General features: G+C 41.9%; 1 protein-coding gene across 1 annotated transcript in view; it reads right to left on the bottom strand.

The window, feature by feature from the left end:
• Positions 1-332: 332 nt before the first annotated feature.
• LOC101912408 (sucrase-isomaltase, intestinal-like) overlaps positions 333-25,865 on the bottom strand; it is a 61,874-nt gene continuing 36,341 nt past the window's right edge. Inside the window, exons 13-23 of the mRNA XM_055807579.1 lie at positions 25,284-25,401; positions 21,317-21,485; positions 20,667-20,783; positions 17,826-17,974; positions 13,746-13,834; positions 11,045-11,097; positions 9,204-9,334; positions 8,376-8,464; positions 7,945-7,994; positions 3,426-3,584; positions 333-588 (exon numbers count right to left, since the gene is read on the bottom strand). Of these exons, the coding sequence (XP_055663554.1) occupies positions 529-588; positions 3,426-3,584; positions 7,945-7,994; positions 8,376-8,464; positions 9,204-9,334; positions 11,045-11,097; positions 13,746-13,834; positions 17,826-17,974; positions 20,667-20,783; positions 21,317-21,485; positions 25,284-25,401 (1,184 nt within the window). The 3' untranslated portion in view covers positions 333-528. The remainder of the gene's footprint in view (positions 589-3,425; positions 3,585-7,944; positions 7,995-8,375; positions 8,465-9,203; positions 9,335-11,044; positions 11,098-13,745; positions 13,835-17,825; positions 17,975-20,666; positions 20,784-21,316; positions 21,486-25,283; positions 25,402-25,865) is intronic.

Below are 25,865 nucleotides of genomic sequence, written 5' to 3'. Positions count from 1 at the left end.
CAGTCTTGGGACATCATTCAGCAGCTAGAAATAGCTGAAGTACAAAGTAGGTCTAGGCATCCCCAGCCTTTGGTTAGCTGTTTCCCATGCATTCTCCTGACAAACACACATCACCTCCCGCAGAACAGGGCTATGTGCATTAAGCTGACTATCCAGTTGTTCCTTTGTTGGTTTGGGGTTTTTTTTTGCCACCATAGGTTTGAAAATAAACAAAACAACAGTGTATGCTGTCCAGAATATGGTCCCATAGAAAACATTTCCAATTATCTCCATCTGCAGTGAGAGAGAACTTTCAGGATGATTTCTTCTATGATATTTCAAAGACACATCAGTTTATGGTAATATCAATAACTACTACTGAAAATTTTATTTGAAGAATACTGCTTTACGAATACTACATAGGAAAAGATCAGTAATCAGGTGCATAAGCAACATTTTATGGATAAACGCTTTTTTACATTAAAATCAAAGTAAGATCATTATCTGAGGGCCAAGGATGCTAAATTATGCCAGTTGTTTCTGACCATTCTAATAAAACACAATGTTGAGCTCCTGAGTAAGTGGGGCAGAAATCCGTAAAGTGAGTTTCTGTGAAGATAAAAGACAGGAAAATAATGAAAAAATTATTTCTAATATGAAAAATAATGAAAAATCCTTGAAAAAAGACCAGCTCAAAGCAGAGAATAAGAAGGGAAACTTGAGCTTAGACTTTCATGATTCCCTTAACATCATCTGGTAGGCAAGTATGCATCTTTGTACTGCTCTATCCAATTCAACATCCCTTTTAGGAGTTCAGGAACAGTTTAAAACTGATTAATGAATTAAATATGAAATCATAAATACAATACCTGTCCTGCTCTCTCTGTTCAATGTTAAAGTTGATGTACTTTATGCTACTCACATAATTTCCATTTCCAGTACTTCACCAGTTTTATCTTTAGGTTTCAGAATTAATAATCTCTTAAAATGCATGATATCCATTCACACCTCTTAGCTATTTCTTTACCCACCCACAAATTCATGTTATCATCACTCTAACAGTCTATGTTTAGATCACTTCTTCAAAGTATGTAATATTGTCATCTTTCATCAAAAACAGTTCTCTCCCACTACTTGGTAAGTAGGCATTCCACTTCTTGAATAATTTTCCTTCTATTCAAATACAGCACTGGATCCAAACAAAAATACTACAACCCCATGCAAACTCTAACCTAAAAGTGCCAGGCAGCCGGAAAGGCCTCTCCAGACTTCACTACTGCGCGGACTGTGGGAATTATGGACACTGGGAACCTCCCTGCACCTCCCAGCAGAGAATGCAAGTGGAGGAAAAAGGAGAACCTTCCTGTGCCCGGGTCATTTTGTTGCCAGCACAAGCCTGGCCAACAGATGTGCTCTTCCAATGTTCCTGCTGCAGTCATAATAGAATTCCTGTGGCTTTTAGGGTACCACACTCCAGGGGCGGGGCGGGGCGGGGGGAAGATAAGAGACTGCTAATAATAGGAAGATGCTGCAGTATTACAAATGTCAGACCAGGGTAGCACTGCATGAATCAGAGAGAAAGAAGTGGCTTATTACCAAGCAAACTGCTTCTATTTATATACAAATAACTACGGCTCAATTATGCACTTAAGCACTGCTTTTAGGCAAATTTGCTTTCTGTATAGCAAAAGCAATGTGGTAGAAGTTACTTTCTACTACATCCCTTCAAACAGTACAGTCTTTGTGCTTGTTAAACTATTATACACTATGTAATCTCATTAAGCCTGTGAGAAAGTGGCAATTTTGCCCTTTAGAATTTGTTATTTTTTTAATTACATGGATTGTAAGTTTCCAAGATCTAAACCCAAGCTGCTAGCGCTTATTTTTTTCATAGAGAGTCAAACATGAGAGGATTATAGGTAATGGCATTACAACATCTGTACGGGGATGGTGGGAGAGGTTTGACTGAATCTTTTAGAATTGTGAGAGGAATATATTTAGCTGGTTTAAATGATGTAATTTTTGTGTAGTTTTGGACCTTCCCTAATGCAGCAGCTTGGTGGGTTTTTTCTCTGTTATTTAAAGCAGTTTTTAAGTCACTGAGATAATCTTTGTGCTTAAATCACATTTTAAACGATACTTCCGTGACAAGCCTTTTAGTCTTAATCATCTTTTTTATGTGATGCTGTTAGTATGCAGTTATCTTCTGGATTTCTGTGACTGGTGCCTTCAAGCACATCTCAATGGAGTATTTTTGTTACCCTGCCACATTTATGTCGCTTTCAACTTGCTTAGAGGCAGTTTGGCTGTTAAACAATTTCTTCCCTTGAGGCAATACTGGTTACACATTTATGACATCGTCTCTGAAAGTGAGTTTTTTACGATTCTCCAAGGCAGAAACTTGTTCTTAGCAATTTTTCTTCCTTTACAGATTCCTTCAATAAAATAACTGTTAGAATCAGGTGTGTATAATAGGGATCACACTTTGGTTACAAATAAACTTAAATCATTAAGCCAAATGGGTAAAGTAGCATAAAAGGTGACATCCATTGCTTGTTCCTCAGCTATCTTTGATTGAATGGTGAGTTAGTGGCATCTTAGTGTTAGTACTGGGAGTTTCCTAGATGCAGACCAGTGCTGAGGAGTGAGCAACGCTTCTCATGCAAAGTGTGCACAACCCACTTCAGCCTGGTGGCTGGTGGCAGATGTAGGATAAATGACCAGAGCAAAGGAAGTTTACCCAGTGTTGCTCCTTTTGTCTATTCTCCTGTGGAAAAGGCAATTGGGACCACAGAGGCTGTTGCAGCTGTTCGTTAGGGGTGTTCAGTCTGTCCCCTTTGGAGCATCTTCTTGTTGGTGCTGGGGGAGCACTGCACAAGCAAGTCATGCATTTTTGACCTGAGACTCAGAGCTTTAAGATGCTGAAACCATAACTGTTGTCTCACTTAGGAACACAAAGGTACAGCTGAGATTTGCCCTTCCCTTCTCTGAAGATAGGGTGACACTCGTTAGAGCCAGTGATGCTGTAATCATTTTTGGACACTAAGTAATTGTGAAAAAAGTTCTCTATCACTTCGTTTCAGCAGCTGATAGAGAGGGTCGACAAGTTTTCTCATGTTACCAGAGTGATAATAATGACCATAAAATTGCTAACATTTCCCCCCAGTTTGTGGAGCTGGATCTTCTTTTCATTACTTCATTAGTTTAAAAACTTGTGTAAGGGGCAGACATTAAGCAGAAGAGACCATATGTGTAATAGCGAAGATTAAACTTTCCTAAAACAACTCTTGCTTTTGCTTCCCCTGCCCCCACCCCCTACAACTCAGACTGTTGTATCTGGTGACACTTGGAAATGTAAAGAGGTGTGGATGAGAAACTGTTCCTGTTATTCATTGACTATCCCCCTTTCCCCAAAGTTTTTCATAACTGCTCAGTGCAGCTCTTACCCCACTCAGCTCATAAGCGAAAGCATCTCCATGGATGGCTCTTCCATTCACAGCAACAGCATGAGGTCTCAGTTTCAGGCCAAGAATTGTAATTTTATTGTACTTCAGAGTGTCAGCCCCTCGGTAGCCATTTTTAAGTATTTCTGTCTTCAGGTTTCCCTGGAAAAAGCCACAGAGAACATTTTAGGGCCATTACAACTCTTTAGAGGTGACTTACTGCATACTGTTATGTTGTGGTCTCATCTTTGTCAATCAACACATAGGATGTCTTCCAACATAGATATTCAAGTCAGAGATCATAAAGAAAAACCAGTCACATCCATTTTTCTATAACAATGGTTTCGTGTGTGATTATAAACTACCAAATGAAGAAACAAAATAACATTTACACCATTCATTTGGAATCTTCTTGGACATGTTTTTTCTACTTGTAATCAATGCAAATTTGGTTCTTGTACCCATTTACAGGGTACAAGCAAAGCCAAAATCCAGATAAGGAGATTCAATTAGTGACCCTAAGGCAGATTTAATTAACATCCACAATGAACTGTTTTAAACTGTTTGCATCTTCCACAAACATCACCTGCTAGATATTTTGCCCCTATTTTATGCCACACATCCCCACAGCTCCTGCTAGAAATTGCTGTTATATGTATCCCCGCTTTAAGGACATTGAAGGAGCACAGGTCCACAGAGCTTTGTTTGTTGTACTTCTTATTTACTATATATCCTGTATTTAGGGATAAACCAAGAGGACATACAAAGTCATTAAACAAATTCATTTGGATCACCAGCGACAGTCATTTCCCATGCAAGCAATGAAGAGGAATCATTGCATTTGTTATGTGATCAAAGTTGTTAAGGAAATAAAGATGAATTACACTGCTCAGGAAATGATGAATTACTATGCAATCATGACTTTTTAAAAATATGCCAAGGAGAAATTCATGATGGAACCTTTTGCATAAATTAGCTTATGTTATTTCAATGGTGCACAGTAGGAGGGGAGCAGAAGCTAGATCACAGTGTTAGTAAGTCAGGGCTGTGCTTAGACTGCTTATTTCAGGCATCCACACTAAAAATAAGGGCTAAGGCCCAGCACGCTGATTTAAACTGCCTAAATAAGGAGTGTTGGCTATTAGGAGCAAATGGGGAGAGGCCTCTAAAAGCCTCTGCAGAATTTGTTAGGGTACTTATGTGAGGTGTCTTCTCCCCATTGGCAGAGCTGCAGCATAAAGGGAGGTTCAGTATAGAGAGACCACCTCGCTACGGTGATTTATTGCTGCCTCAGTTGTGGCTAAGCAGGAGATCTAGCTCAAGGTGGCCACATAGACCCAGTGAGCTCAGTGTGATGCTGAACTCAGTGATTGCAACTGTATGACTAAATGAGGCTGCACTCGAGCTCTGAGGCCCTGAGCCAGGACTCTGCAGTAGACACCACTGTCCCTCTGACCAAAAACTAGAACTGAAGGTGTTGGGGAGACAGGGAAGTGATGGTTTGGGGGAATGAGTGACCCTCTCCTCCCCAAGCATCCAGTAATTAAAGCAACTAGACCCAGGGAGGTTCTGAGTTCTGGATATCACTGAAAGCCCGATAAATGCGAAGCAAAAAGAAGCCTTAGATGTGAGGTCAGAAGCCAGGATTTCCTTCTGCACTTCTGAGCAGCAGTCATGATTTTTGTTTCTTAACTATCTTGCTCTGGTCCTATGAACTTCACCTTTTTTTTTTCCCCCTCACATTTTCTCCCTGAAAATTGGACCAGTTTTAGGAGGAACTTGCTTTCAGGCTATTCAGGTACCCAGTGGGTAGCGTATCCATCCTTTCAGAAGCTCCCATCTCCTTGGGCAAGCCTTCCCGTCACCATCCCTTTAGCGTAGTCTGGACTCACTTGGTACAGTCTGAGCACATTGCCTTCTCTGCCACATCTGGGGATGAAGGCAGAGTTTATGGCTCTCCCTGCTCCTTCCTGAAGTACAGAGGATCTTACATATCTGGCTCACGTATTTTTCTAGACTGGTAATTTTAATATATGGGGCACTTTGACTTGGGGTACTCAGCCATTATGCTTGTCAAAACGGAGGTATCAAGGGAACTAAAATGCCAATCGCAGTGAGACAGTACCAGGCAACTTGAGTCGTTCTCAAGTGCCTGCACTAGCCTTGAATTCTTCTTTGTACTTCTGGGTTGTTTACGTGAAAATATAAATGAGAGAGTCTAATCCTGTTGCTGTTACTTGTGCAACACTTGTGCTGGGTTCAGAGCAAATTTTGCAATGTCAAACCTTATCAGTAAATGTCTTAGGGAACAAAACTTGTGTGTTCTCCTAAGACTAGGTCTGATTAATTTATTCACTAACAATTTTTTAAGACTATACAAATGTGCAACAAATACCAAGACTTCATATATTTCTCATACATCTGCAATTTGCTATTTGAGATGGACTGTTTTCTTTATAAACACATAATAAAAAATCAACATTAGAGATTATTGGAATGCATATAGGGACTTCAGTCATGGATTTACAGGCAGAAGTCAAATATGAGCAATGAGAAATGGAAGTGCCAGTGAATCAACAATCTAATTTGCACAGATCAGGATTTAATATAAAACTCGATATTGTTTTTCTGTAGCCTTCCTGCAATAAATTACTTATACACAGACTACAGAGAGCTGAAGTGATTTTTCTTCCTTTTGCTGTTAAAATATCCTTTTTTTTGAAGAAGAACTTTTTTTTTCTTGGTAAACCAAGAAGAAAATACATTAAAAATTAAATTTAAAGTCTAAGTATGTGGTATTAGTTCCAGCAAAATATCTCACAAACATACAAGACTCCATCATAAAATCCTTTGGCTTACCCTGGCTTGCTCTTGCTCCTGGAAGACATACATTGTAAGAGCAATATCACAGTAGAGGTTAACATGATTTATTCTTTTGAATATTTTCTGTAGACTACTTTGGGGCTTTTAGGAATACACAGCATGAAAATCATAGAATTATAGAACCATTTAGGTGGGAAAAGGCCTTTCAGATCATTGAGTCCAGCTGTTAACCTAACACTGCCAAGTCCACCACTACACCACGTCCCTAGACACCACATCTACACGTCTTTTAAATACCTCCAGGGATAGTGACAACCACTTCCCCAGGCAGTCTGTTCCAATGCCTGACAACCTGTCGGTGAAAATTTTTTTCCTATTATCCAAACTAAACCTCCCCTGGTGCAACTTGAGGCTGTTTGATCCTATCACTCATTCCATGGGAGAAGAGACCGACCCCCACCTGCTGACAGCCTCCTGTCAGGGAGTTGCAGAGAGCGACAAGGTCCCCCCTGAGCCTCCTTTTCTCCAGGGTAAACAACCCCAGCCTCTTTAGCCATTCCCCACAGGACTTGTGCTCCAGACCCTTCACCAGCTCCGTTGCCCTTCTCTGGACACGCTCCAGCGCCTCAGTGTCCCTCCTGAAGTGAGGGGCCCAAAACCGAACATGGGATTCAAGCTGTGGCCTCACCAGTGCCCAGTACTGGGGGACGATCACCGCCCTGGTCCTGCTGGCCACACTGTCCCACACTTGTTGGCCTCCTTGGCCCCCTGGGCACCCTGCTGGCTCATGTTCAGCTGGCTTTTGACCAAAACCATGCCACGGTCTACACACAATATCCTATTTCTTACCAAATGCTAGGAAAGTAGATGAAATATGATCTGTATATATTGTTGAAGTTGGGTAGGGTTTTTTACAATAACTTCCACAGCTTACTATCATATACACTCATGAACTTATGGTAGGTTATTTTATACTATTTTTCACAATTGAAGCCTAGACACTTGGGTTTTTCTATAGAGCTTTCTCAGGACACGTCTGCACAGAAGTGAGCACTGTGTGAAAGGCGTTAGTGCGCTGACCCTAAGCTAACCCATTCCTGGGCTGCATGGGGCAGCTGATCAGCACAGTGGGTTGCCAGCAGCATGCTGAAGAGCTCCGTGGGAGACCGAGCATGAGAGCAATCTCTGTGCTGTCAGACAAGGAAGCACAAGCTAAAGAAGTGAGGCTACATAATTCTCTGGGGCACAAAATAAGAACTTCAAGTGATTAGAGTTAAGGAGTTGCTGGGATATCCTGAAGAGAGGAATGCAGCCTTCTCCCAGCCATCAGACTAAAAGTGTCTTTAGGAAGAAGACAAGGAAAAAGGTCCCTTGTACCCAGAAGCTGTGACTCGGGGGGGGGGGGGGGGGGGGCAGGGAAAGAAGAAGAGCTGAAAAGCTGAATTTTCATGTTCACATCACAGCGGGGACGTTAACGATGTGTCACTATGATAATGAAGCAAACTCAGAACTACAGCATCATAGCTGGATTATTTTGTAGCTGTCTGTAAATGAAAGCATTAGGTGGCTTACCAGGTTTAAAGGCTGAGCTGTAAGAAAGCAGCTTTCCAGAGAACAGCAGACATCAGCACCTTACAATGGCCACACTAAAATACAGCTAGCTATCTGTATGTATGCAGGTACCTTGCATGCTACTTACTTTGCTGTATGTATATTTAGCCAAGAAGTAGTTCTCCTTTTCAATAGTATCTGTCAAAAAACAGAGCAAGGAGGATTGATATCAAAATGGAGCAAAATCCATAAGCAGTTCACATTAATTGCAGTGAGTGGCTAACATCAGACTAAGACGATTTGTGGGCTATTTAATCTCTTCCTCTAGTATTAGGGTGATCTCAGGGGAACGCGCCACGAGTGGTTGCCCTCTCTGGCAGGCCAGCTGTTCCGTGTCACACCTTTCTCGTATCAAAACACTGACTTAAGAGCAATCTGCGTTTCACCTCTGTAACATTCAACTTGGGGTCGGTTCTCCAGCTATTTCTAGCAGAAGTCAGCGCCGTCATACAGCTGGAAGGGTGGCCTGAGGAGAGCCCTCTATACAGACACTGCTTCATAGCAGGGGACCAGGCTTACCGATTGAATCACCATCATCCCAGAAGAGAGATCCGGAAGCTTCTCCTTGTTCATCTAGGGCAATAATGAGCCCAAATGGGTTCAGACGGCTGTTGACAAACATTGAGAAGTGTCAATACAAACTTGTGGGCGCTGCCCCTTCCAAGTTATTTACAGTCTTCTGAAATGATGACAAAAACTTTGCCTTGCTCTGTGCCACTGAAGCGTAGAATTCCCACTTTTTGAGTGCTTGTGTGACCAGTTTTCCCTTCTTTAGTGGCCTTAGTGTATGATAACTGGGCAGTCGAGGAAGCAACTGTTCGCCAGTGCCACGTTACTATGGTTTGGATTGGTTGCTGCACAGTGCTGTTCCCATCCCTCCCTACTCACATTAGCTTCTGAGCATGGTTCAGACTTAAGACCAGTACATTACCCATTGGCATGGGGAAATCATTTTCCTCAAAAGAGATTTGAGGTTTTCCACCTTGCCCGTGGCATTTTATAAATTCATCCAAGGAGAAGAGTTTTGCATTTTCCCTTTGCATGTGTTTACTTTGAATGACCGACAGCCGGTCTGCGTGACAGTGAGAGGTGCAAAACCTTTTCCGAGCATAACCACAGAGCCAGGAGTAGGTTTCAGCTGTGCAAATGATGACGTGGGCCACCTCTGGGGTGACTTCTAATGCAATAGTCTGAATAGTGGGATAAAAATGCTTTCCTTATCACCTGGGATGGCAGCTGGGAGCTGCAGATAGCCTCTCTTCTGCACTCTCTTTTGATTGCTTTTTTGGCTGGCTGTGGGTCTGACCCTCACCATGGCTGTTTGATGGCAGACATAGATGACATTACCTCTTAGTAGTGGTCGTGGCTGGTGCCTGTTCTGGCAGGATGTAGCCTCCACGGATGAACAGAGGGATCTTGCTCAATGGGGCAGCCACAGTAGCATAGTTCTTGATCCAGGTACTTGGCACTTTATTACCCTACCACAAAAGTTAATGCAATTTAAAAACCCACAGATCCAGGCACTGTACATTGTGACCATATACAACTGAAAAGGAGACCAAGGGGTGCATCTTCACCTCAATTATGTCAGTGAAAATGCAAACAAAAAAGCAGATTTCAGGGGTATTATTCAAGTTCCTTTTTTAACATGAAAGAGGATCTAGCCCCTGCAGTGATGCATATGCATGAGATAGAAGCATCGTGAACGAAAGACAGCAAATCATCTTTAAAAATGGTATCATTATTCCTTATATTGTAAAAAAAACCCAACCAAACCACCAAACTCATCAAGACACTGTGCATAAAGCAAAAGGAACTTTTGCTTCCTCTTTTTATGCATATGAAGCCTGTCACATTTCAGTTTAAGGTATGTGATTCATAATCATTTGGGAATGTAAACTGTAGATCTTCTTCTCTTTTAAGAACAAGTCTTCCCCTTTCAAAAAGTAATTACATCCTTCAATGAGTGAAATTCATCTATGTGTAGACAACCAGCATTAAGTTCTCTGCATCATTCTTTTCTGGTTTAATGCCTCAAAGCCAGGTGTACACAAGGTTTATGTACAGAGTAGGTACCAGAAAGGCTTTGCTCTTGCCCTCTGTAAATGGTAAACCAGCCTTGGTTTTGGATAAGCGCCATGTGTATGGCAAGTACGTGCCAAATGCTGGGAGGCGAGCTTTGCTACTGCCAGGGGCATGCCCCACGGGCAGGACAAGGGACACCAGGGCTGCCATCCCCATGCCCAGCCCAGCAAGAGGGGCTCAAAGGGAACCACAACAAGGAGAGCTGAATGTAATCCTTGCCCTTGCAGTGCCACAGTCTTATGAAAAAAAAAGGGGGAAAGGGTTGGATGAACCTCCATCTGAGGACAACAGCCAATTGCTGAAAATGACTAAACTTCTTTACAAATAAGTCTGAATTTCCTCTGAAAGCATTTCTGTCCTACCCACTCCTCTGCCAGCATTGCTCAGGGTAGTTAAGAGCAGAGCAGCCTGATGCTCCTGGGTTCCCATTTCTGAGAGCTCTTAGCATCAGCCTAACTACTGCTGCTGAAGCCAACGCTGGTCTTACCCTGCAGATTGCAGCCGGGCATAGTTAGGTTGAAACTGAGCACTTTTAGAAATGCAATACTGGGGATGGTGTTGGAAAGGTCAATACTTGTAGTCCCTGAAACTGGAAGAGGCTGGCATTTTCCACAGAGCTGATTGTTCTGCATCTCTTGGAAGCATCTTTCAGAGTAGAGCCTCACCCTGCTCTCTAAATATGCCTTCTGTCAAAAGTGATGCCTGTGCAAAACTGCATGCACAAAATGGTTTGCAGCACGCTCTCAGGAGCGCGACTCACGTTTCTGTCGCTGTTTCTATGCAGGGAAGTGTATCAGTACAAGAATTAAAACATACGCTAAAGGAGGGAAAAGAAAGAAATCTTGAATTTTAGACTGCTCTTGAAAATTCAGTTCTCTGTTTCTTAGAGCTTTACAATCCAAAAATAGAAAATAAAATGCTACTGAAAGCTGTGTAATTTACTCTCCCGGCTAGCCTGGTGTAGTCTTTTTGTGCTCTAGTTTTCTTAAACACAGATGCTGAAGTAAAAATACTGCTGAACATTGCTAAAAGTTATTTTGCTGGAATCGTACCATTTTAAATTATGTAAAAAATGTATGAAACTGTATCTTAAAAATACATACAGTATAGTAGTCAAACCATGGTGCTTCAGGGAAGTATACATCCACAGATCTTGCTCCCTGTAATTGGTATAAAGTGATTAAAATCTTTTTTCTTTTTGCATTTCTGATATTACATTAGCTTTATTATATTTGCGCATGGAGAGATGTATGCTGAATATTCTAATAACATCAAATCTTGGATATTATGGCTGAGTTATTACCATAGCAGTGGACTAGTGCTGGCTAACCCATAACACTAAATAGATGAACCAACCCTATCTGGGGTATTTTACTGACATTCCGTGGGATGAGTCAATGTCATATGATTATTTTCGTCTAGTACATCACTCTCTGTACTGCAAATGCAACTGGCCTAGATGCACTCCTCTGACATCTGAGCAATCCCAGTGAGGTCTACAGCAGCCTTTGCAAGACAGATCCTCACATCTGACGATGGAGCGTGGGGACACCACTGCTCAGTGCCTCTTGCACCATTCCCGTTGCAGAAATAGGCAAAGTGTAAGGTCTGGCAAGGATACACAAACACTTGTCTTTTTGGCAACAATTTGAAGTTGCCGGTAAACAATAATAAATAATGTGCTGCTAATTGCACAATTGTTGTACTTCATTTTGCAGCGTGCATTGTATCATATTGCTGCAGAGATGAAATCATGTTAAAGGCACTTTGCATTATTAAGTCCAGGAAAAGCTGAAATCAAAACATACTTCCTTTTTTGTCACAAATTGCTTATTTTCATAGATTAATTTTGATTCTCAACATGGATGTCTGCCCCTTTGCTGAATTATGGTTTGCCCCCAAGGTCTACTCCAGGGAGCATATGAAGCATGAAGAGTAAAGGTGGAGAAGAGTTAAGGCAAAGTTACTGTTTGACATTTTAGGGCTTTTTTATATATATATATATATATGTATGTATGTATGTATGTATTTATAGAAGGACTAAGAAATAACTGATTTATTACAGTATGCAAATCTCACAATAGAATGCAACAATTGCTAAACTGGAAATCTGTCTTGTCCCACAGCCCATCTCCCACAGTGGACAGTGCTAAGTATCTCAGGCAAAGTGTCCCAGTGCTGCAGTAAGGAAGGTTGTGGTAGTTTGTTTAGATCTTACTAGCTGTTTAACAAATAAAGGTAGGCTTAATCTACAAAGCACCTTTAAAACTTGAAGGAAAAACCCTATAAGGTCAAGATGCCCCTCTCTCCATATTTTCTCTGCAGTATTATGACAACCCTGGACATTCTGGTCTGCAGAAAAGTGTGTAATCTGAATTGTGATGAGCCTTGCCTTCGTGACTCCCTAAAGAACGCGCCAATGTGTAAGGCTCATTTTGGTTTTGATGGATGTCCCACCTGCTCACACCCTAGGACTCAAGGAATGAAGGGAAAGCTGGCCCTGACCCAGAGGGAAAGAGCTGGCCCTGACCCATCTTCTCTAGATAAGCTGGTGCCATGCTGGTTTGACCCAGTTACTGCTGGCCCGCAGTGCCACGGTGAGGGGCTTAGAGCTCACCTCAGCCCCTGCCCTGCTAGCTGGCACAAGCCCTGGCTGCCACCTCTTTCCCACTGCAAGACCCAGCAAGGTGTTGCCTCCAAAGCTGTGCTTCCCCCATCAAGCCACAGGCACTCGGCCTTTCTTTTCTGCTGCAGTCCCCCCAGAAATGTTAGGAATCCCTTATGTAGTCCCCCTATCATTTTATATGTTTTTATAATATTCCCTTTCATTCAGATCTTTGCAGAAAGCCACTCCTGGTTTATCAGCCTCTCTTCATGGGAAGGTTTCTTTCATATTTTACATCATCTCTCTGGTCTGAGACCCTGTGAAATCTCATTAGCCATCAGCTATTAGAAACCTGGGGGAGTCTGGAGTTGAAGGACTGATGGATGAAGCACCTCAGTGGAGTCAGAATGGGTTTAGGTGCAGGAGTAAGAATTTCTTTTTAAATTCACAGAGGCACAAGGGCTTGTTAAAAAAAAGTGACTAACAGTGGCCTATTTATAAGCTTGATCATCAGCAATGTCTAGAAAACATATCAGATATTCTGACAGCATGCTGATCACAAACACTATCTAGCTCTTCTCAGACATACCTTTCTGATGCTGACAGCAGCCAGTGGGGCAAGAAGAGAAACCCACCCTTGGTCCAGCTGAGCAGTGAGAGCCATGCCCAGCACAGCCATAGGAAAATGCTGCTTTTTAAAACCTGTCACGTTAGCAGCCAACATTGCCATTACTGCTTCCATAATGACTGTATTTGCCTGTGAAGCTGGGAAACTCCTATCACAGCCCCTGAGATGTTGCAGTTCCAAAACGCTGTGGGTGACTGGTAATATGGAAACCAGTTTGCTTTAATATCTGCATGTTTCTTCCTAGCTTAACAATTACTGCTCTGCATGCGTCCTTGGAGGGAGCTGTCAGCACGATAACAGGAGCACACGAGGGACAACATCCAGCCTGTTTACATCCATTCAGCGCTTGGAGTAGCAGGGAAAAGCCATGCCCTCACTTTCATCCTCCCACTTCAAGCACTGGGCAGCTCTGTACTGTCTGTGCTGCTCAGAAATGCATTCTGTAGGCTTTGACAGTGGAGGGAAGAAATGGGTGGAATTCCTAAGCAAACATGCCCTGAATGTCATCCAGTGCCCTAAGCGCAGTTTGTTTCTTTTATTTGAGTACGATGGCATTTTTTAATTACAGTACTTGCCTCTTGAAGAACAGGAGCAATCATAAAAGCAGGTCCCCAGAGGAAGGCAGTATCTATTCCATGAGTCTGCTGATCAGAGGTAAATCTAGTGTTGAAAGTGAGATGCACAACATTAATTCACTTTTTTGTAGAACTTGCAGAATATTTTTGATATTATTCACTGTGACAAGAAATCTACTTCCTTGACGCATCCTTCAATGCTGCCAGATATTTTTCCCAGTTGAAGGAATGCCAAAAGCTGGACAGAGGTTCAGAAATTACAGTAGCACCTACCGTACTGGAGTAGACCAGAACCCTCACAAAATGCTGGAGCTGATTTCTTTTCAGAATAGCAGCTGTGGGAAAACTACTAACTTAATTTCTGTCCAGTGAGTTGAGACTTCATCGAGGGAGCCAAAGAGCAGGATAGGGGCCAGGACCAGGAGAGGGAACACGGAGGAATAACACCGTGCTCTAGGAACTAAAGCATTTGTAAAAATCCTTGAATCTGGCTTCCCACACCTTTCGCAAATTTACATTAGAAATCTTCTGCAGGGCAAACACAAAACTAAGTTCATATATATTGTGCTTTTTAGCTGCCTTTCCTGAAGGGATGAAAACTGATGGAACTAAGTTCATTTCATTCAATACATTGCAATCATTTTGGATTCTGGTCATGTCCTCCAGAGTGCTTACAGCCCCATTCACTCGGCATTATCTGCCAGCCTGGGGAGAGGTCTCCGTGCCACCATGCATCAGCTAATGGAAATACGGAATAGTACCTGGCAAAGAGGAGAGATCCTCCCCATCTCAGGAACCTCCACTATCTGGCACAAAACCATTAAGAATTTAAATATGCTTTCAGTCATTTGCAAGCCTGTCTCTGAGGAAATTCATAATGGATCCTCCTTCCCTAGTTAGCTTGTAAGAATGGCATGTGGAGTTTGTTTCAAGCCCTCCTAAAATCAAGGTACCTTGTACCTTCTGCTTTCTTCCTGCTCTTCTGCCCCCTTTTCCCACCCAACAACCCTGCTGCCTCATCAAAGATGGCATGTGGGATGGTTTACCACCATTTGCTTTTGACAAAATCACACTAGCTGTTGCATATTAATGCGTTCTTCCCAAAGGATGTCCAAATTAATTGGTTTAAAAAATTATTTACTGTGACTGTTTAACTGCCTTTGCAGCTGCCCCTATCTAAAGACAGGTTTCTGTTGTACTGTGGCCAGAGCAGAGTAGCTCAGTGTCGGTGTCCTGCTCTGACACCCTCCCTGCTCAGGGCATAGGCATGCACTGCACCCAGCCCAGACTTACAGGAATTACCCCAAATGAGGAAAACCTCCTCGGCAATAAAAAGACTTCAGATTTCTGAAATATTGGACGTTTAGGGGAGTACATGGAACTCGGGGGAAAAATGTGCTTGAAGACATGCCCCAGGCCCTGCCTGAAAGAAAACTCAATTTATTCAGAGTTTCTTTTTGCCAAAACTAGTAGCTCTTTTGGACACTTCAATCTTGGTCATTACTGCATTTTGACATAATGCTTCGTAAATATTTAAAGTGGGGTGTGGTTTTTGATGAATTACCTTATCTTGAAGTTTTTGAAACATAAAACATTAGTTTTTCTTGCCATCTCAATAACTTCTCTGTATTTTTAATTTTGCTGTAATAAAATACTGATTCAGTATACTTTGTTGTGGGAGATTTCAGGAGAAAAAGCTGATCAAGACATTATGACAAAAGAGAAGTGGGTCTTATTTGCATGTGGAAAGAAACATCTCACCATCTAACTCAGCATTATTTTCTCATGCAATTAGAGCAACCATGAGCACAAATACAGCAAACAAATGAACTTCCTCACTTTGAAAATATAAGCCATTAAGCCATATCCGTGATCTGTGAAAGGTGCTTAATTCTATCTACGTGCTTCTGATGGTTAGATGCTGGCCTCTCTTCCGTCTTATTTTTCCTGTTGCCATGAAGCAGAGCTTTTCCTTCCAGTAATGGATTACCACCTCCCACTCTTTTTGTACCCCTGAGCTACCGGCACCTCTGTTTCACCAAGTGAAAGCCTCAGAGGCACCCAAAGTGCTTATAGAAATCTACTGGGATGGTTTTCCTGTTTGTTATTTGAAATGAGCACTTGAATATTTGAAATCAAATGAAAAATATGAAATGATCATATGAGTTAACTATTATTTGGAGACTCCTTGCCCAGGCAGAGTTGTTTTCACAGTAAGGCTTGTGAACTCCTAAGAACTCCACCTGAAAATAACAATGCCCTTTTTTTAGATCTCCTTTGTATTTGTTACAAGTAAGGGAAAGGTTTGATATAAAATTCAATCATCCATACATCCAAAATTCTGTTTTGGTTCTCTCTCTAAAACCCACATTTCTCCTCCTGTTAGTATCTGGGTCACTTTCCCTACTTGAGCAGACCCACTAAACCAATGAATATTAATTAGAAATAGTAAGAAATACTCATTAAGTAACAAAAGCAACCCAAATTAACTCATAATAGTAAGAAATACTTTTAAGCCGTTTTAGGACCTAGCTATGGCAACATTAGCAAGTGATGTGCCCGCCAAGGTGGGAGCTGGGTAGTGAAACAGTTTGTACTGATCTCCCGATGCCTACACTCCCTGCTTGCATTTTAGAGGTTTTATTTCCTAGTCATCCCAGTCTGATCGCTGACTAAACTGCCATCAATGGCTGGGGCACAACTTTCGGCTCAGTTTCACTCAATGGAAGTCTCCACTGGGGCATGTGAAACTGCTTTGCAATTCAAATCAAAGCAAATTTGGAAATTTGCTCATGTAGATGTGGCCCAGATGAGTAAAAGTATGCTGGGAATGGTCAGAAAGGCAGCTTGAGCATCACTAAAGTAATTCTGTATAGCAGTGATTAGCTAATATGAATGCCAAAATTAACTCTGTCATTTCCAATATTAATACAAACCTCATGAAGCAAAAACAGAGCTAAAATAAATACTCAAAATAGCATACAGCCCATTGTAAGACATGAGCACCTATGAAACCTCTCGCTAACGAACACATTTAAATAAGGTAGCAGAGTAGGAAGGGGAGGGATAGTACTTTTAAAATTTATCAGTTAGCCATTATGCTGAGTAGGCAAACAGGTTTTATGCATATCCTTTCCATACTTGAATGGTCTGCACTTTAGTGTAATCTCAGTTTAATTTGCAAAAAAAGCCTTACCCTTTAACCAAAATGTTTTTAACCTACTGGGAAAAAGAACTTTAAACAGACCAGGACGTAGCTTGCATCAATGAGACTAAACTGTGCCATAGGTTCGGGCAGTAAGTAGCCTCTCCTATGTATTATTTGCACTCCTTTTGCTCAAGTCTTTGCATAAAGCATTCTGAAGTAGAAAACTTACCAAAAGCAGGTAAAAAGCTAATTAAGAGTTGCTGAGGGGGAAACAAAACCTCACTTTGATTCCTGCTTCTTCCAAAGATAAAAAAAATCAGTTGTTCCAAAAATCTGAGTCACATTTTCCATGTGATTTTTCAGTCTGTATTTATTAATCTCGGGTTTGCACCTGCTTCTACGCTCAAACATCTCTCTTGTTTTGTCTGTGCAATTTGTGGACACAGATGTAAGTTTCATACATAGCATGCAGATGCAAGTGCTAAATTGGAAAAAGCAAATGCTGTGGATGATTGAAAAATTGAGACTTCTCTGTCTGAGGCTGCCTTGGCATTCTGGACTAGAATACAGATTTCATAGATTCCATTCAAATAGAGAAAATACAGGTATGTGATTCCTATTTTAAAAATAAAGAAACCTGCATATTTTCCTAAGATAAGATATTTTCAGAATTCTCATTACTTACGTTGTTTTTCCCCACTGAAAACAAATATAAGTTATATTTTAATGAAAATCTATTACATATATTAAGAGGGGGTGTTTGTGCATGTAATTTGTTTAGATTTCATTGTAAAACTGTTCTTTTTAAGGGAGAGCATGCAGCAACATTGCTGTGACTATTCTCAAACAGACATTGACTAGTTTGTATATAGAAGTTCATCTACTTCTGTGGGTAAAATACGATAAAAAAGAGAGACTCCAAACTCACTCGTGCATCAGTGACCGCACCACCGTGCTTCCATGAACATGAGACTCAAAGAACAGGGTGTATAAGTATGGCAGCAGTGAGTATCTGATCCGAAGTGTGGTGCGAGATATCTTGGCAAACTCTTCTCCGAACACTGCTGGGTCTTGTTCCTGTTAAGGAAAAGCTTTTGATTTGTACTGAGCATTATAACTAGGGACTGCAAATTGAGCAGAGAACCCATGTGCAACCTAAGGAAAGCTGTGATTGACATAATGCTGCAAAGGTGAGTGTTTAAGTAAGAAAAAGCACCGATTTGCAAACTGAAAGATGTATTAAGAACAACACCCATTATCACCAAGTTAGTATTTGCATAAATTTTTCCTACTTGAAAAATTCCAATGAGTTCAGAGAGACCAGGTCCCAGCACGGTGTACGTGACCCCTCTGCCACCACCCCTAGCCTCGTGATGGGAGGGGAGCTGGGCTTTCACGTCCATGTGTGGGAACAGACACCCTGTCTCCAGACCTTAGCTTATCCTGGAGCTGCAAGCCCTCTGGGACAAAGAAGGTGTAACACAGGAAAAGGGGAAGACTGATATTGTGCAAAACAAAGGCAGAAACATAATTATGTTGGCCAGGAACATAAAGGCAAATCTATTTAAAAGTAAGAGTAAACCCATGGCCCTGCTGAAGCCAGCAGGAGTGACCGAAGTCACTGCACGGGGTGGGGAAAACTAATTCATACCAAGAAATTTGATTTCTCCTCCTGTGCCCACCATTTTAGGATGCCCCGACTGAGGGGACGCCCACGCGTCAGCCCTGCTGCTTGCCTCCTTGCTGCCAGCGATGCTGTCCTGGGAGAGGGCAGGCTGGAGCGATCTGCCTGCGCTCGCTGCTTCTGATGCGCGTCGAGGCAACCTTGCCTCTGCCCTGCCACGGGGCGCAGAGCGCGCAGCCCAGGGCAGCGCTGGGACACAGTTACATCTCCCGTTATTCCTCCCGTCTGACCTTCCCCGGCACTCAGCCGAGCCAGCTAATGAGTCGCACGGCTCCCTTCCTCCTTCGCAAAATTTTCCCAGAGTACTCAGTTTTCTCATTAAAATCGAAGAACGTATGATGAATTCCAAGGATAAGGAAACATAAAAGGAACAGAAGTAACAAAGCTTTTTATATTATCTAGTGCTTTTCAGACAAGAAAAGTATTAATTAAACCATTTGAAATCCTCAATGGATTAGGCAAAGTGGATATTTAAGGTTTTACTTTAACACTAACTTAATATTAATTAAATTCAATGTTTAAGTTAAATTTCTCCATTATTATGTTTACATCAGAATTAGTCACTGATAATACTCCCTGCTGACTCTGAACTCCAGAGCATCTATCTATTATTTCAAAAATCACACTGTATTTTTACCAGTATTCTGACACTGTACAAATATTGCCTAAGTTCACAAAAAATCAAACTTCTTTGGTGATGCTGAGTCACCCAAAATGCCTTATTCTTTTCTTTCAGTGAACACAGCGTTTTAAAAGGATTTAAATAATCCAATAAAACCAAATGTATCTTCTGTCATTCACTCAATGTTGAGTTGCAGCTCCCGTCACACTCTTTGCCTGCCCGTTAATTGTGTATATATGATTAACACCCACTCACCCAGGTCAGACCCCATTTGCATGCCCAAAGGGCCAAGCAAACATATATAGATAAGGTACCTCTGATTTTAGCGGAGAGGTAAACAGAGAGTATTTATCAAGAGCAGCAGCTAACACTTCATAGACATTTTTCTCCTGGAGAGAAATATCTCAGCGTATCTCAGGGATCTACAGGGTAATTCCTGACCCTCCTAATGACAGCACTGTAGCTTATTATTTCTGCATTTGGCCAGTTGCTGAACGTCCACCATACTTCCACGCAGAGACAGAGGCCTTTCTGGGGGTGTAAATGTTGCAACATTTTGATGATATAACTTCAAAGAAAACTGAAGGTTAGCTAATAACCCAAGCTTCAGCATTGCAGGGATCAGTTTACAGAAGGAGAGGGGGGAAAGAAAAAGGCATTTATTGAACTAGCAGAACCATTTCATCACAGTTTCAAATAAACACAGTGTACTTAACAAAGGCTGCAAGACCTTCAAATTGTTCATAGTTAGAAACAACCTGATACTTCTTTCTATCTGTGACAAGTTTTGAAAGGACTTTATGCTAAGTCGAAGCCAGGGCATGAGTCTGGACAGAGACTGCATGTTTTCATTCTTCTCGTGGGCTCAGTGGCTTTTTTTAGTCTTTGTTGCTTCTTGGCTGATAATGTTGTCACTATTGCTGGCTCTCCTTGGAGTTCTCACATGTTTGTCTGGACTTTCTGACTGTGACGTTTGTCTGAAACTTGCTCTTAAACAGCAAGGATGGTGTTTAAAACCTCTCTTCCCTTCCTGAAATATCTATTATAGATACAGAAGTACTGAAACAAAAAATGTACTGAACAAGGGAGTAGGAAGATGTGGTGATACTTACTAGCTCTTAAATAAAATCAGGCCTTCATTTGGTAAAAGATGGAGGGGATGAGTCTTACCAGCAGTGTGGGAAGACCATTTTCTGTCATTCAAAGTACACGGCACATATTTCTGCATGGCTTTCAGATGTTAGATGCTATGTGTTTTTCAGCACTTCTATGCCATTTTTACATTATGGATGGGAAAAACTTACACGTCACTGTGTAATTCCAGCTCTTGGTGCAGCATTCCTTTTCACCCACCACTCCAGTTTACCCGAGAATGGCAGGTTAATTTCTGAGAAGGTAATATAAATCCCCATCATCGTTACCACAGTCATAGATTACAGCTTTGCGTAACTTCATCTACTTACGCTGTTTCCCTCTGCATTGTGATTTCTGGAAAATGGATAGAAAGAGCCAAGCTGCATCCAGCGCAAGCAGAGTTCGTACGTAGTGTTATAGTTAAACCCACAGATATCAGCACCAATCTAAAGAAAAAATAAAATCGTTGGATAAGCGTTTGTGATTGTGACTGAGGCCCAAAACTGAGAAACTACAAGTTTAAAAATAAAAATTATTTCCAGAAAGAGATATCTATTTCCGGTGACTTTATAAGAATGCTCCATAACGATACGGATTTTGCCAGGACTGAGGTTGTACTGGCTCCTAGAGTATTAACATCACTGTGGAAGATCTGACTGCATTTCAATAACTACAAATTCTTCAGCCCAGCTTGCAAAACCAGAAATACATGAAGGGACCTCAATGATAGAATACATAATATAAAGAGATTGGGTTTGGATGGCATGCAGTGATTTAATCTGAATCTAACTGTGCTATTTTTGTTTCTCTTCAGCCAGCCAAGATTGATGACATTTAGCTTTTTTTAATCTGCAGTTCCTTATGCTGTGGAGGCCGTTACTGCTGGCCATCTCAAGCAGCTTATTTCAGAAAACATTTGAGTTAATTTAAAGTGATATTGTGTATGAGAGAGCAGCTCCCTGAAGGGCACCGGACTTACGAAGGGAATGCCAAAGAGGTTGAATTCCAGGATTCCAATGACTGACTGGTGCATGTCCTTCCACCGAGAGAAGTTGTCACCCAGCCAGTGACCTCCATACTTCCCGCTGCCAACAAATGTAGACCGACTCAAGACGAATGCTCGTTTTCCAGTTGCCTGCTGGGCAACACTGTGAAGAAATGCAACAACAACATTGAAAATAAGAATGGTAACTGAAGGGGTCACATGATCAACACGAGCTTTCAGGCACAATTTTATCCAAAGGGGGGTGTGGTGGGTTGTCCAAGGCTGGACGCCAGGTGCCCACCAAGCTGCTCTATCACTCCCTTCTGCAGAACGTGGCAGGGGGAGAAACTAAGATGAAAAAGACCTTGTGGGTCAAGATAAAGGTGGTTTAATGAAGCAAAAGCAAAAGTTGCGCACGTGGAAGTGAAGAAAAACAAAAGCTGTTATTCTCTACTTCCCATCCGCAGGCGACGTTCGGCCACTTCCCGGGAAGCAGGGCTTCAGTACACATACTGGTTGCTCCGGAACACAAACATCATAAATAACAAATGTGCCCCCTTCCTCCTCCTTTCTCTTAGCTTTCATATCTGAGCAGATGTCATACGGTATGGAATATCCCTCTGGCCACTGGGTCAGCTGTCCCAGCTCTGACCCCTCCCGAGATCTTGCCCACCCCCAGCCTGCTGGTAGGGGTGGGATGTTGGAGAGGCAGCCTTGGTGCTCAGCAGCAGCCAAACCCTGGTGTGTTGGCACCGCCTTTCTCGCTACCAACGCAAGCACAGCGCTGCGGGGGCTGCTGCGGGGCTCAGCCAGACCCCGTACAGGGTGTATTGTTGTCATCCTGAGTCACATGAAAATGTGGACGCAAAACTGCAAATAATGGGAAGGTTTACTCAGTGACCAAAAGATTAAAATATATCTGATCCACAAAACAATTTGTTTCAGGTATTTTTAGTTTTCCTAAAAAATAATTTGTGTTTAATTTATTCTCAACCATGTCTCAAACTGAAAAGTTGAAACATAATTTCCTTTCTGTGTTAGTACATTCTAGTTAGTGCCCTACAGGTTCCTAAAACCTAGTATAATATGTATTTTTTTCAATATAGGATTTATTTAGAGATTTGTATTGGCAAATAAGGTTCTAATATCCTGGAATTGAATTAAGAGTAAAAAAAAAAATATATATCCAAACCATACCTGAACATTTTAAGAAAAAATCAATATAGAAAGCAGAAATGTAATAATTCAAAACGTCACTCCATCCATGTAATATTTCCTCTGTTTTCCTGTCGTTGTTTGATATATGAGGTTTCACTACAGAATTAGTGGTGTAATGAATTTTTCCTTGCCTCTTGAAATAATTTTGCTCCATCACCAGAAAATCAAGGAAGTGCAACATGCCTTATTATCAAATCCATTGCAAAATTCCTCAACATAGGATATTGCAATATTATATATTGCAGGAACTTAAATTCATCTCTGATTTTATATGATTTAGGCAACACAACATAAATTCTCTGGGCAATATTCTCTAGCGTGAGATATTAATCATGTTGTTCGCCATCCACCCCCATTTCCTTAATGAATTTGATGAAGAGCTCTTTGACCTGTATTCATAATGGCCAATATTCAGTATTGGTTCTGTAATGGCACAGAGCCTTCAAAGTGCTTCAGCGTTTGTTTCTGCAGCAAAAAACCCAACAGCTTTCGTGCAAGCCTAGACATACTAACCATATGGGCCATATGCAGCAAGAGGTGCGATTCTTGAACCATGCAGGACCTGCTGGTTCTGGGTTGTAGGTGCACTGCTGGACCCCATAGCCACACAAGACTCCATGCACTTTGTATAAATGACATTTTGGAGCCCTTTCATGGATGTCATGAGTCCTTTCCTCTAGCTGGGCAGCACAAGTCTTTGGCTCCATTTGCAGATGCAGGTGCTAATGAGGGCAACATCGGGTCAACTCAACTATGACCCAGAGCTGCGTAAACAATTTGCAACAAGTAATTTATTGAATAAATTTTGGTCTGTTGTGAAGCACTGCTGAACAGGTCCTAACACTGTCAAATGTATTTGTTGATTGAAATTATTTACAGAATATCATGTGCAAATAACTCTTGGTGTTATGCTACGCACAAGCTGATTGCTGCTAGCTCATGTATCCAAATTCAAGCCATTTGACATGGGTCAGATAACACATTTCCTATTCTCTGGCTGCATTAGAATAATTCTTAGAATTGTTTTTTATATGATTATGAATTTGTCATTCGTTTTCAGCCAATATCCTGCAATTGATGCTGGTTACTAAATATTCCTGTCAGTAATTTGATTTAGTATATTGTTTGTGAAAAGCCAATGCAGAAATGGTATACAACCAGCCTTGAAAAGAAATATGTTTGAGAAATCCAAAAGAATATGTATGAAAAATCCTTCACCAAAGTTTCCCAGCTATGCAGTGAATCTGGCCTTTGCTTTTGGTGGTGTTCCAGCCTTGAAGGACCCTACATTTTGTGGAGCAAAACATGCTTTTCTTTTGGAAGGAGCCCTGGAAGCAAGTGCTGCAGGAATGGGGCAGGTTTGCCCAGCCTTGGGGGGGGGCTGCAAGGAGCCATGCAGCAGTCACCATCCCAACGGCATTGGTCCGAATTAATGCAGTCAGGACAGCGTGCGGCTGAAGGGGCTGAGGCAGATGTGCCAGCACACAGAGCTCTTCCTGCTAAATTCATAGGGTCTCTCTCAGGCAATTGCCTTGGCTGGCACAGAGCCTGAATAAAACTAAAAAGACAGCTCAAGTAGATAAACAATTCCGAAGTCTCTATTCGAACAGTGTTACCAAGACAATGTGTGGTTATGAGGACCCCAGTGTGCAGAGGACAAATCCTGGTGGAGAGACGAGCGATGGGAAGATCTTTGCTGAGATTGGGGTGTAGGAGTCCAAAATCCATGCTAAGTCCCATGCGTCCTAGCTGGGCTGGGTGGCCAGCGAGGTCTAGGGTTCGAGGGCTTTCTGCTTTTCTTGAAAGCTGGACTGCTCTTCAGCCAGGCCCACAAAAGCTGGCAAACCGCTGCTGGCTTTTACCCAGGGCTTCCCCTCCCCCAGGCTTGGCATATAAAATACAAGTGCATCAACACCGTAAGTAGGCTCACTTAGCCATGTCCTCTGGATGCTATCACAATACAACTGCTGAAAACAGAGTGCTAAATACTGAAATAAGCCAGCACAAGGACCCCTGCTTTGGCACTTACATCACGGTATTAAACTTCGTCTGTTTTTTAGCTCAGTCTCTGCTGGAAAAGGCATAATTTGCCCATTTGATTTAATCCCACAGCTAGCTTTCCACTGTCACTCCAGCTTCACAGCAACAGTCTGCCTGCATCAGCTAGTTTAAGCGCTTCCCAGCTGCAAAATGAGTTTTACAGTAGCCCACAGCAACTGTACTGCAATGCAGCTCTGCCCTCTTGCACCGACTGAGCCCCAAGCCAAAATGCAAGACGCTGCCTGCCAAGAACCACAGGCAACTCCAGAAGCAGCCAGGGGAGCTGCGCAGTTGTCCTTCACCAGCAGTGATGGAAACTCTACTGCTTGGGCCACAGTAGCAAAGGGGTGGGAAAATTCCCCTGATGCCACACGCGGCTGCTTCTGCAGCAGCTGCACATGAGCACCTCCATCGGAGGATAGGAACGTCTTGCTCTAGGTATACAAAAGCAGCAGCTGAAGGGTTAGGCCCTACGAGCAGATCCTGATTTTAACTAAGAAAAGTAGAATCAGAAAAGATTCTGTTTCTTCTTCCAAGATTCTCTTTTCTGAAAGCTTCTTACTAGATGACAAGGAGTAAATCGAAGCACGGGGCTGTTTCTTATTAGATGCTATTACAGATTTCCCAGGTAACATCAATGGCTTTAAAAATGTACTTCAACCACTTGCTTAAAAATCTGCTTAAAAATACTTAGAAAACTTACTGGAAAGTTGGTGCTGTCTGTGACCAGCCAAAGAGAGAGTGTGTGTTATAATGCTCTCCTAGGTAAGTCTTGGAGTCGGGACACAATGTCTTTTGTGCCAGGGAACGATCAGAAATGCCTGAGGATGACAAAAAACACTGTAAAATTATATACATCACAATTCAAATCTCTTCATATTTCTACACATTTAGGGGTAAAAACACCAAAGGATTTGGGAGAAGGAAAAGCTGAAGCAGTGCCGGACCTTTCACTGATTAGAGATTGGCATGTAGCCATGAATATCTGCTGGCAGACAACCACAAGTGTCCTCAGGAGAGTTAGAGGACAGAGTAAACACTGCTCATTAATTCCAATTTATATGTCAAATAATTCAAAACATCTGTACAGGTATAAGGTATCGAGTAAGTAATAGCCCGAAAGAAAATCTCTACATTGCTGAATTAAGGATACACCTACATATCCTTGTACATAGTGACAAATTCTGCTTAAGAGCAAAAACATTGGGGAAAAAAAGAAAGAAAAAAAAAGAACAAACCCAGAAATTCAGATGCCCGAGGAACTTGTATGGTTGTATGAAATCAC

The sequence above is a fragment of the Falco peregrinus genome, chromosome 6 (genome assembly GCF_023634155.1).
Source record: "Falco peregrinus isolate bFalPer1 chromosome 6, bFalPer1.pri, whole genome shotgun sequence".
Lineage (NCBI taxonomy): Eukaryota > Metazoa > Chordata > Aves > Falconiformes > Falconidae > Falco > Falco peregrinus.
The sequence above is the reverse complement of the archived record's forward strand: the minus strand, read 5'-3'. Positions and strand labels throughout refer to the sequence as shown.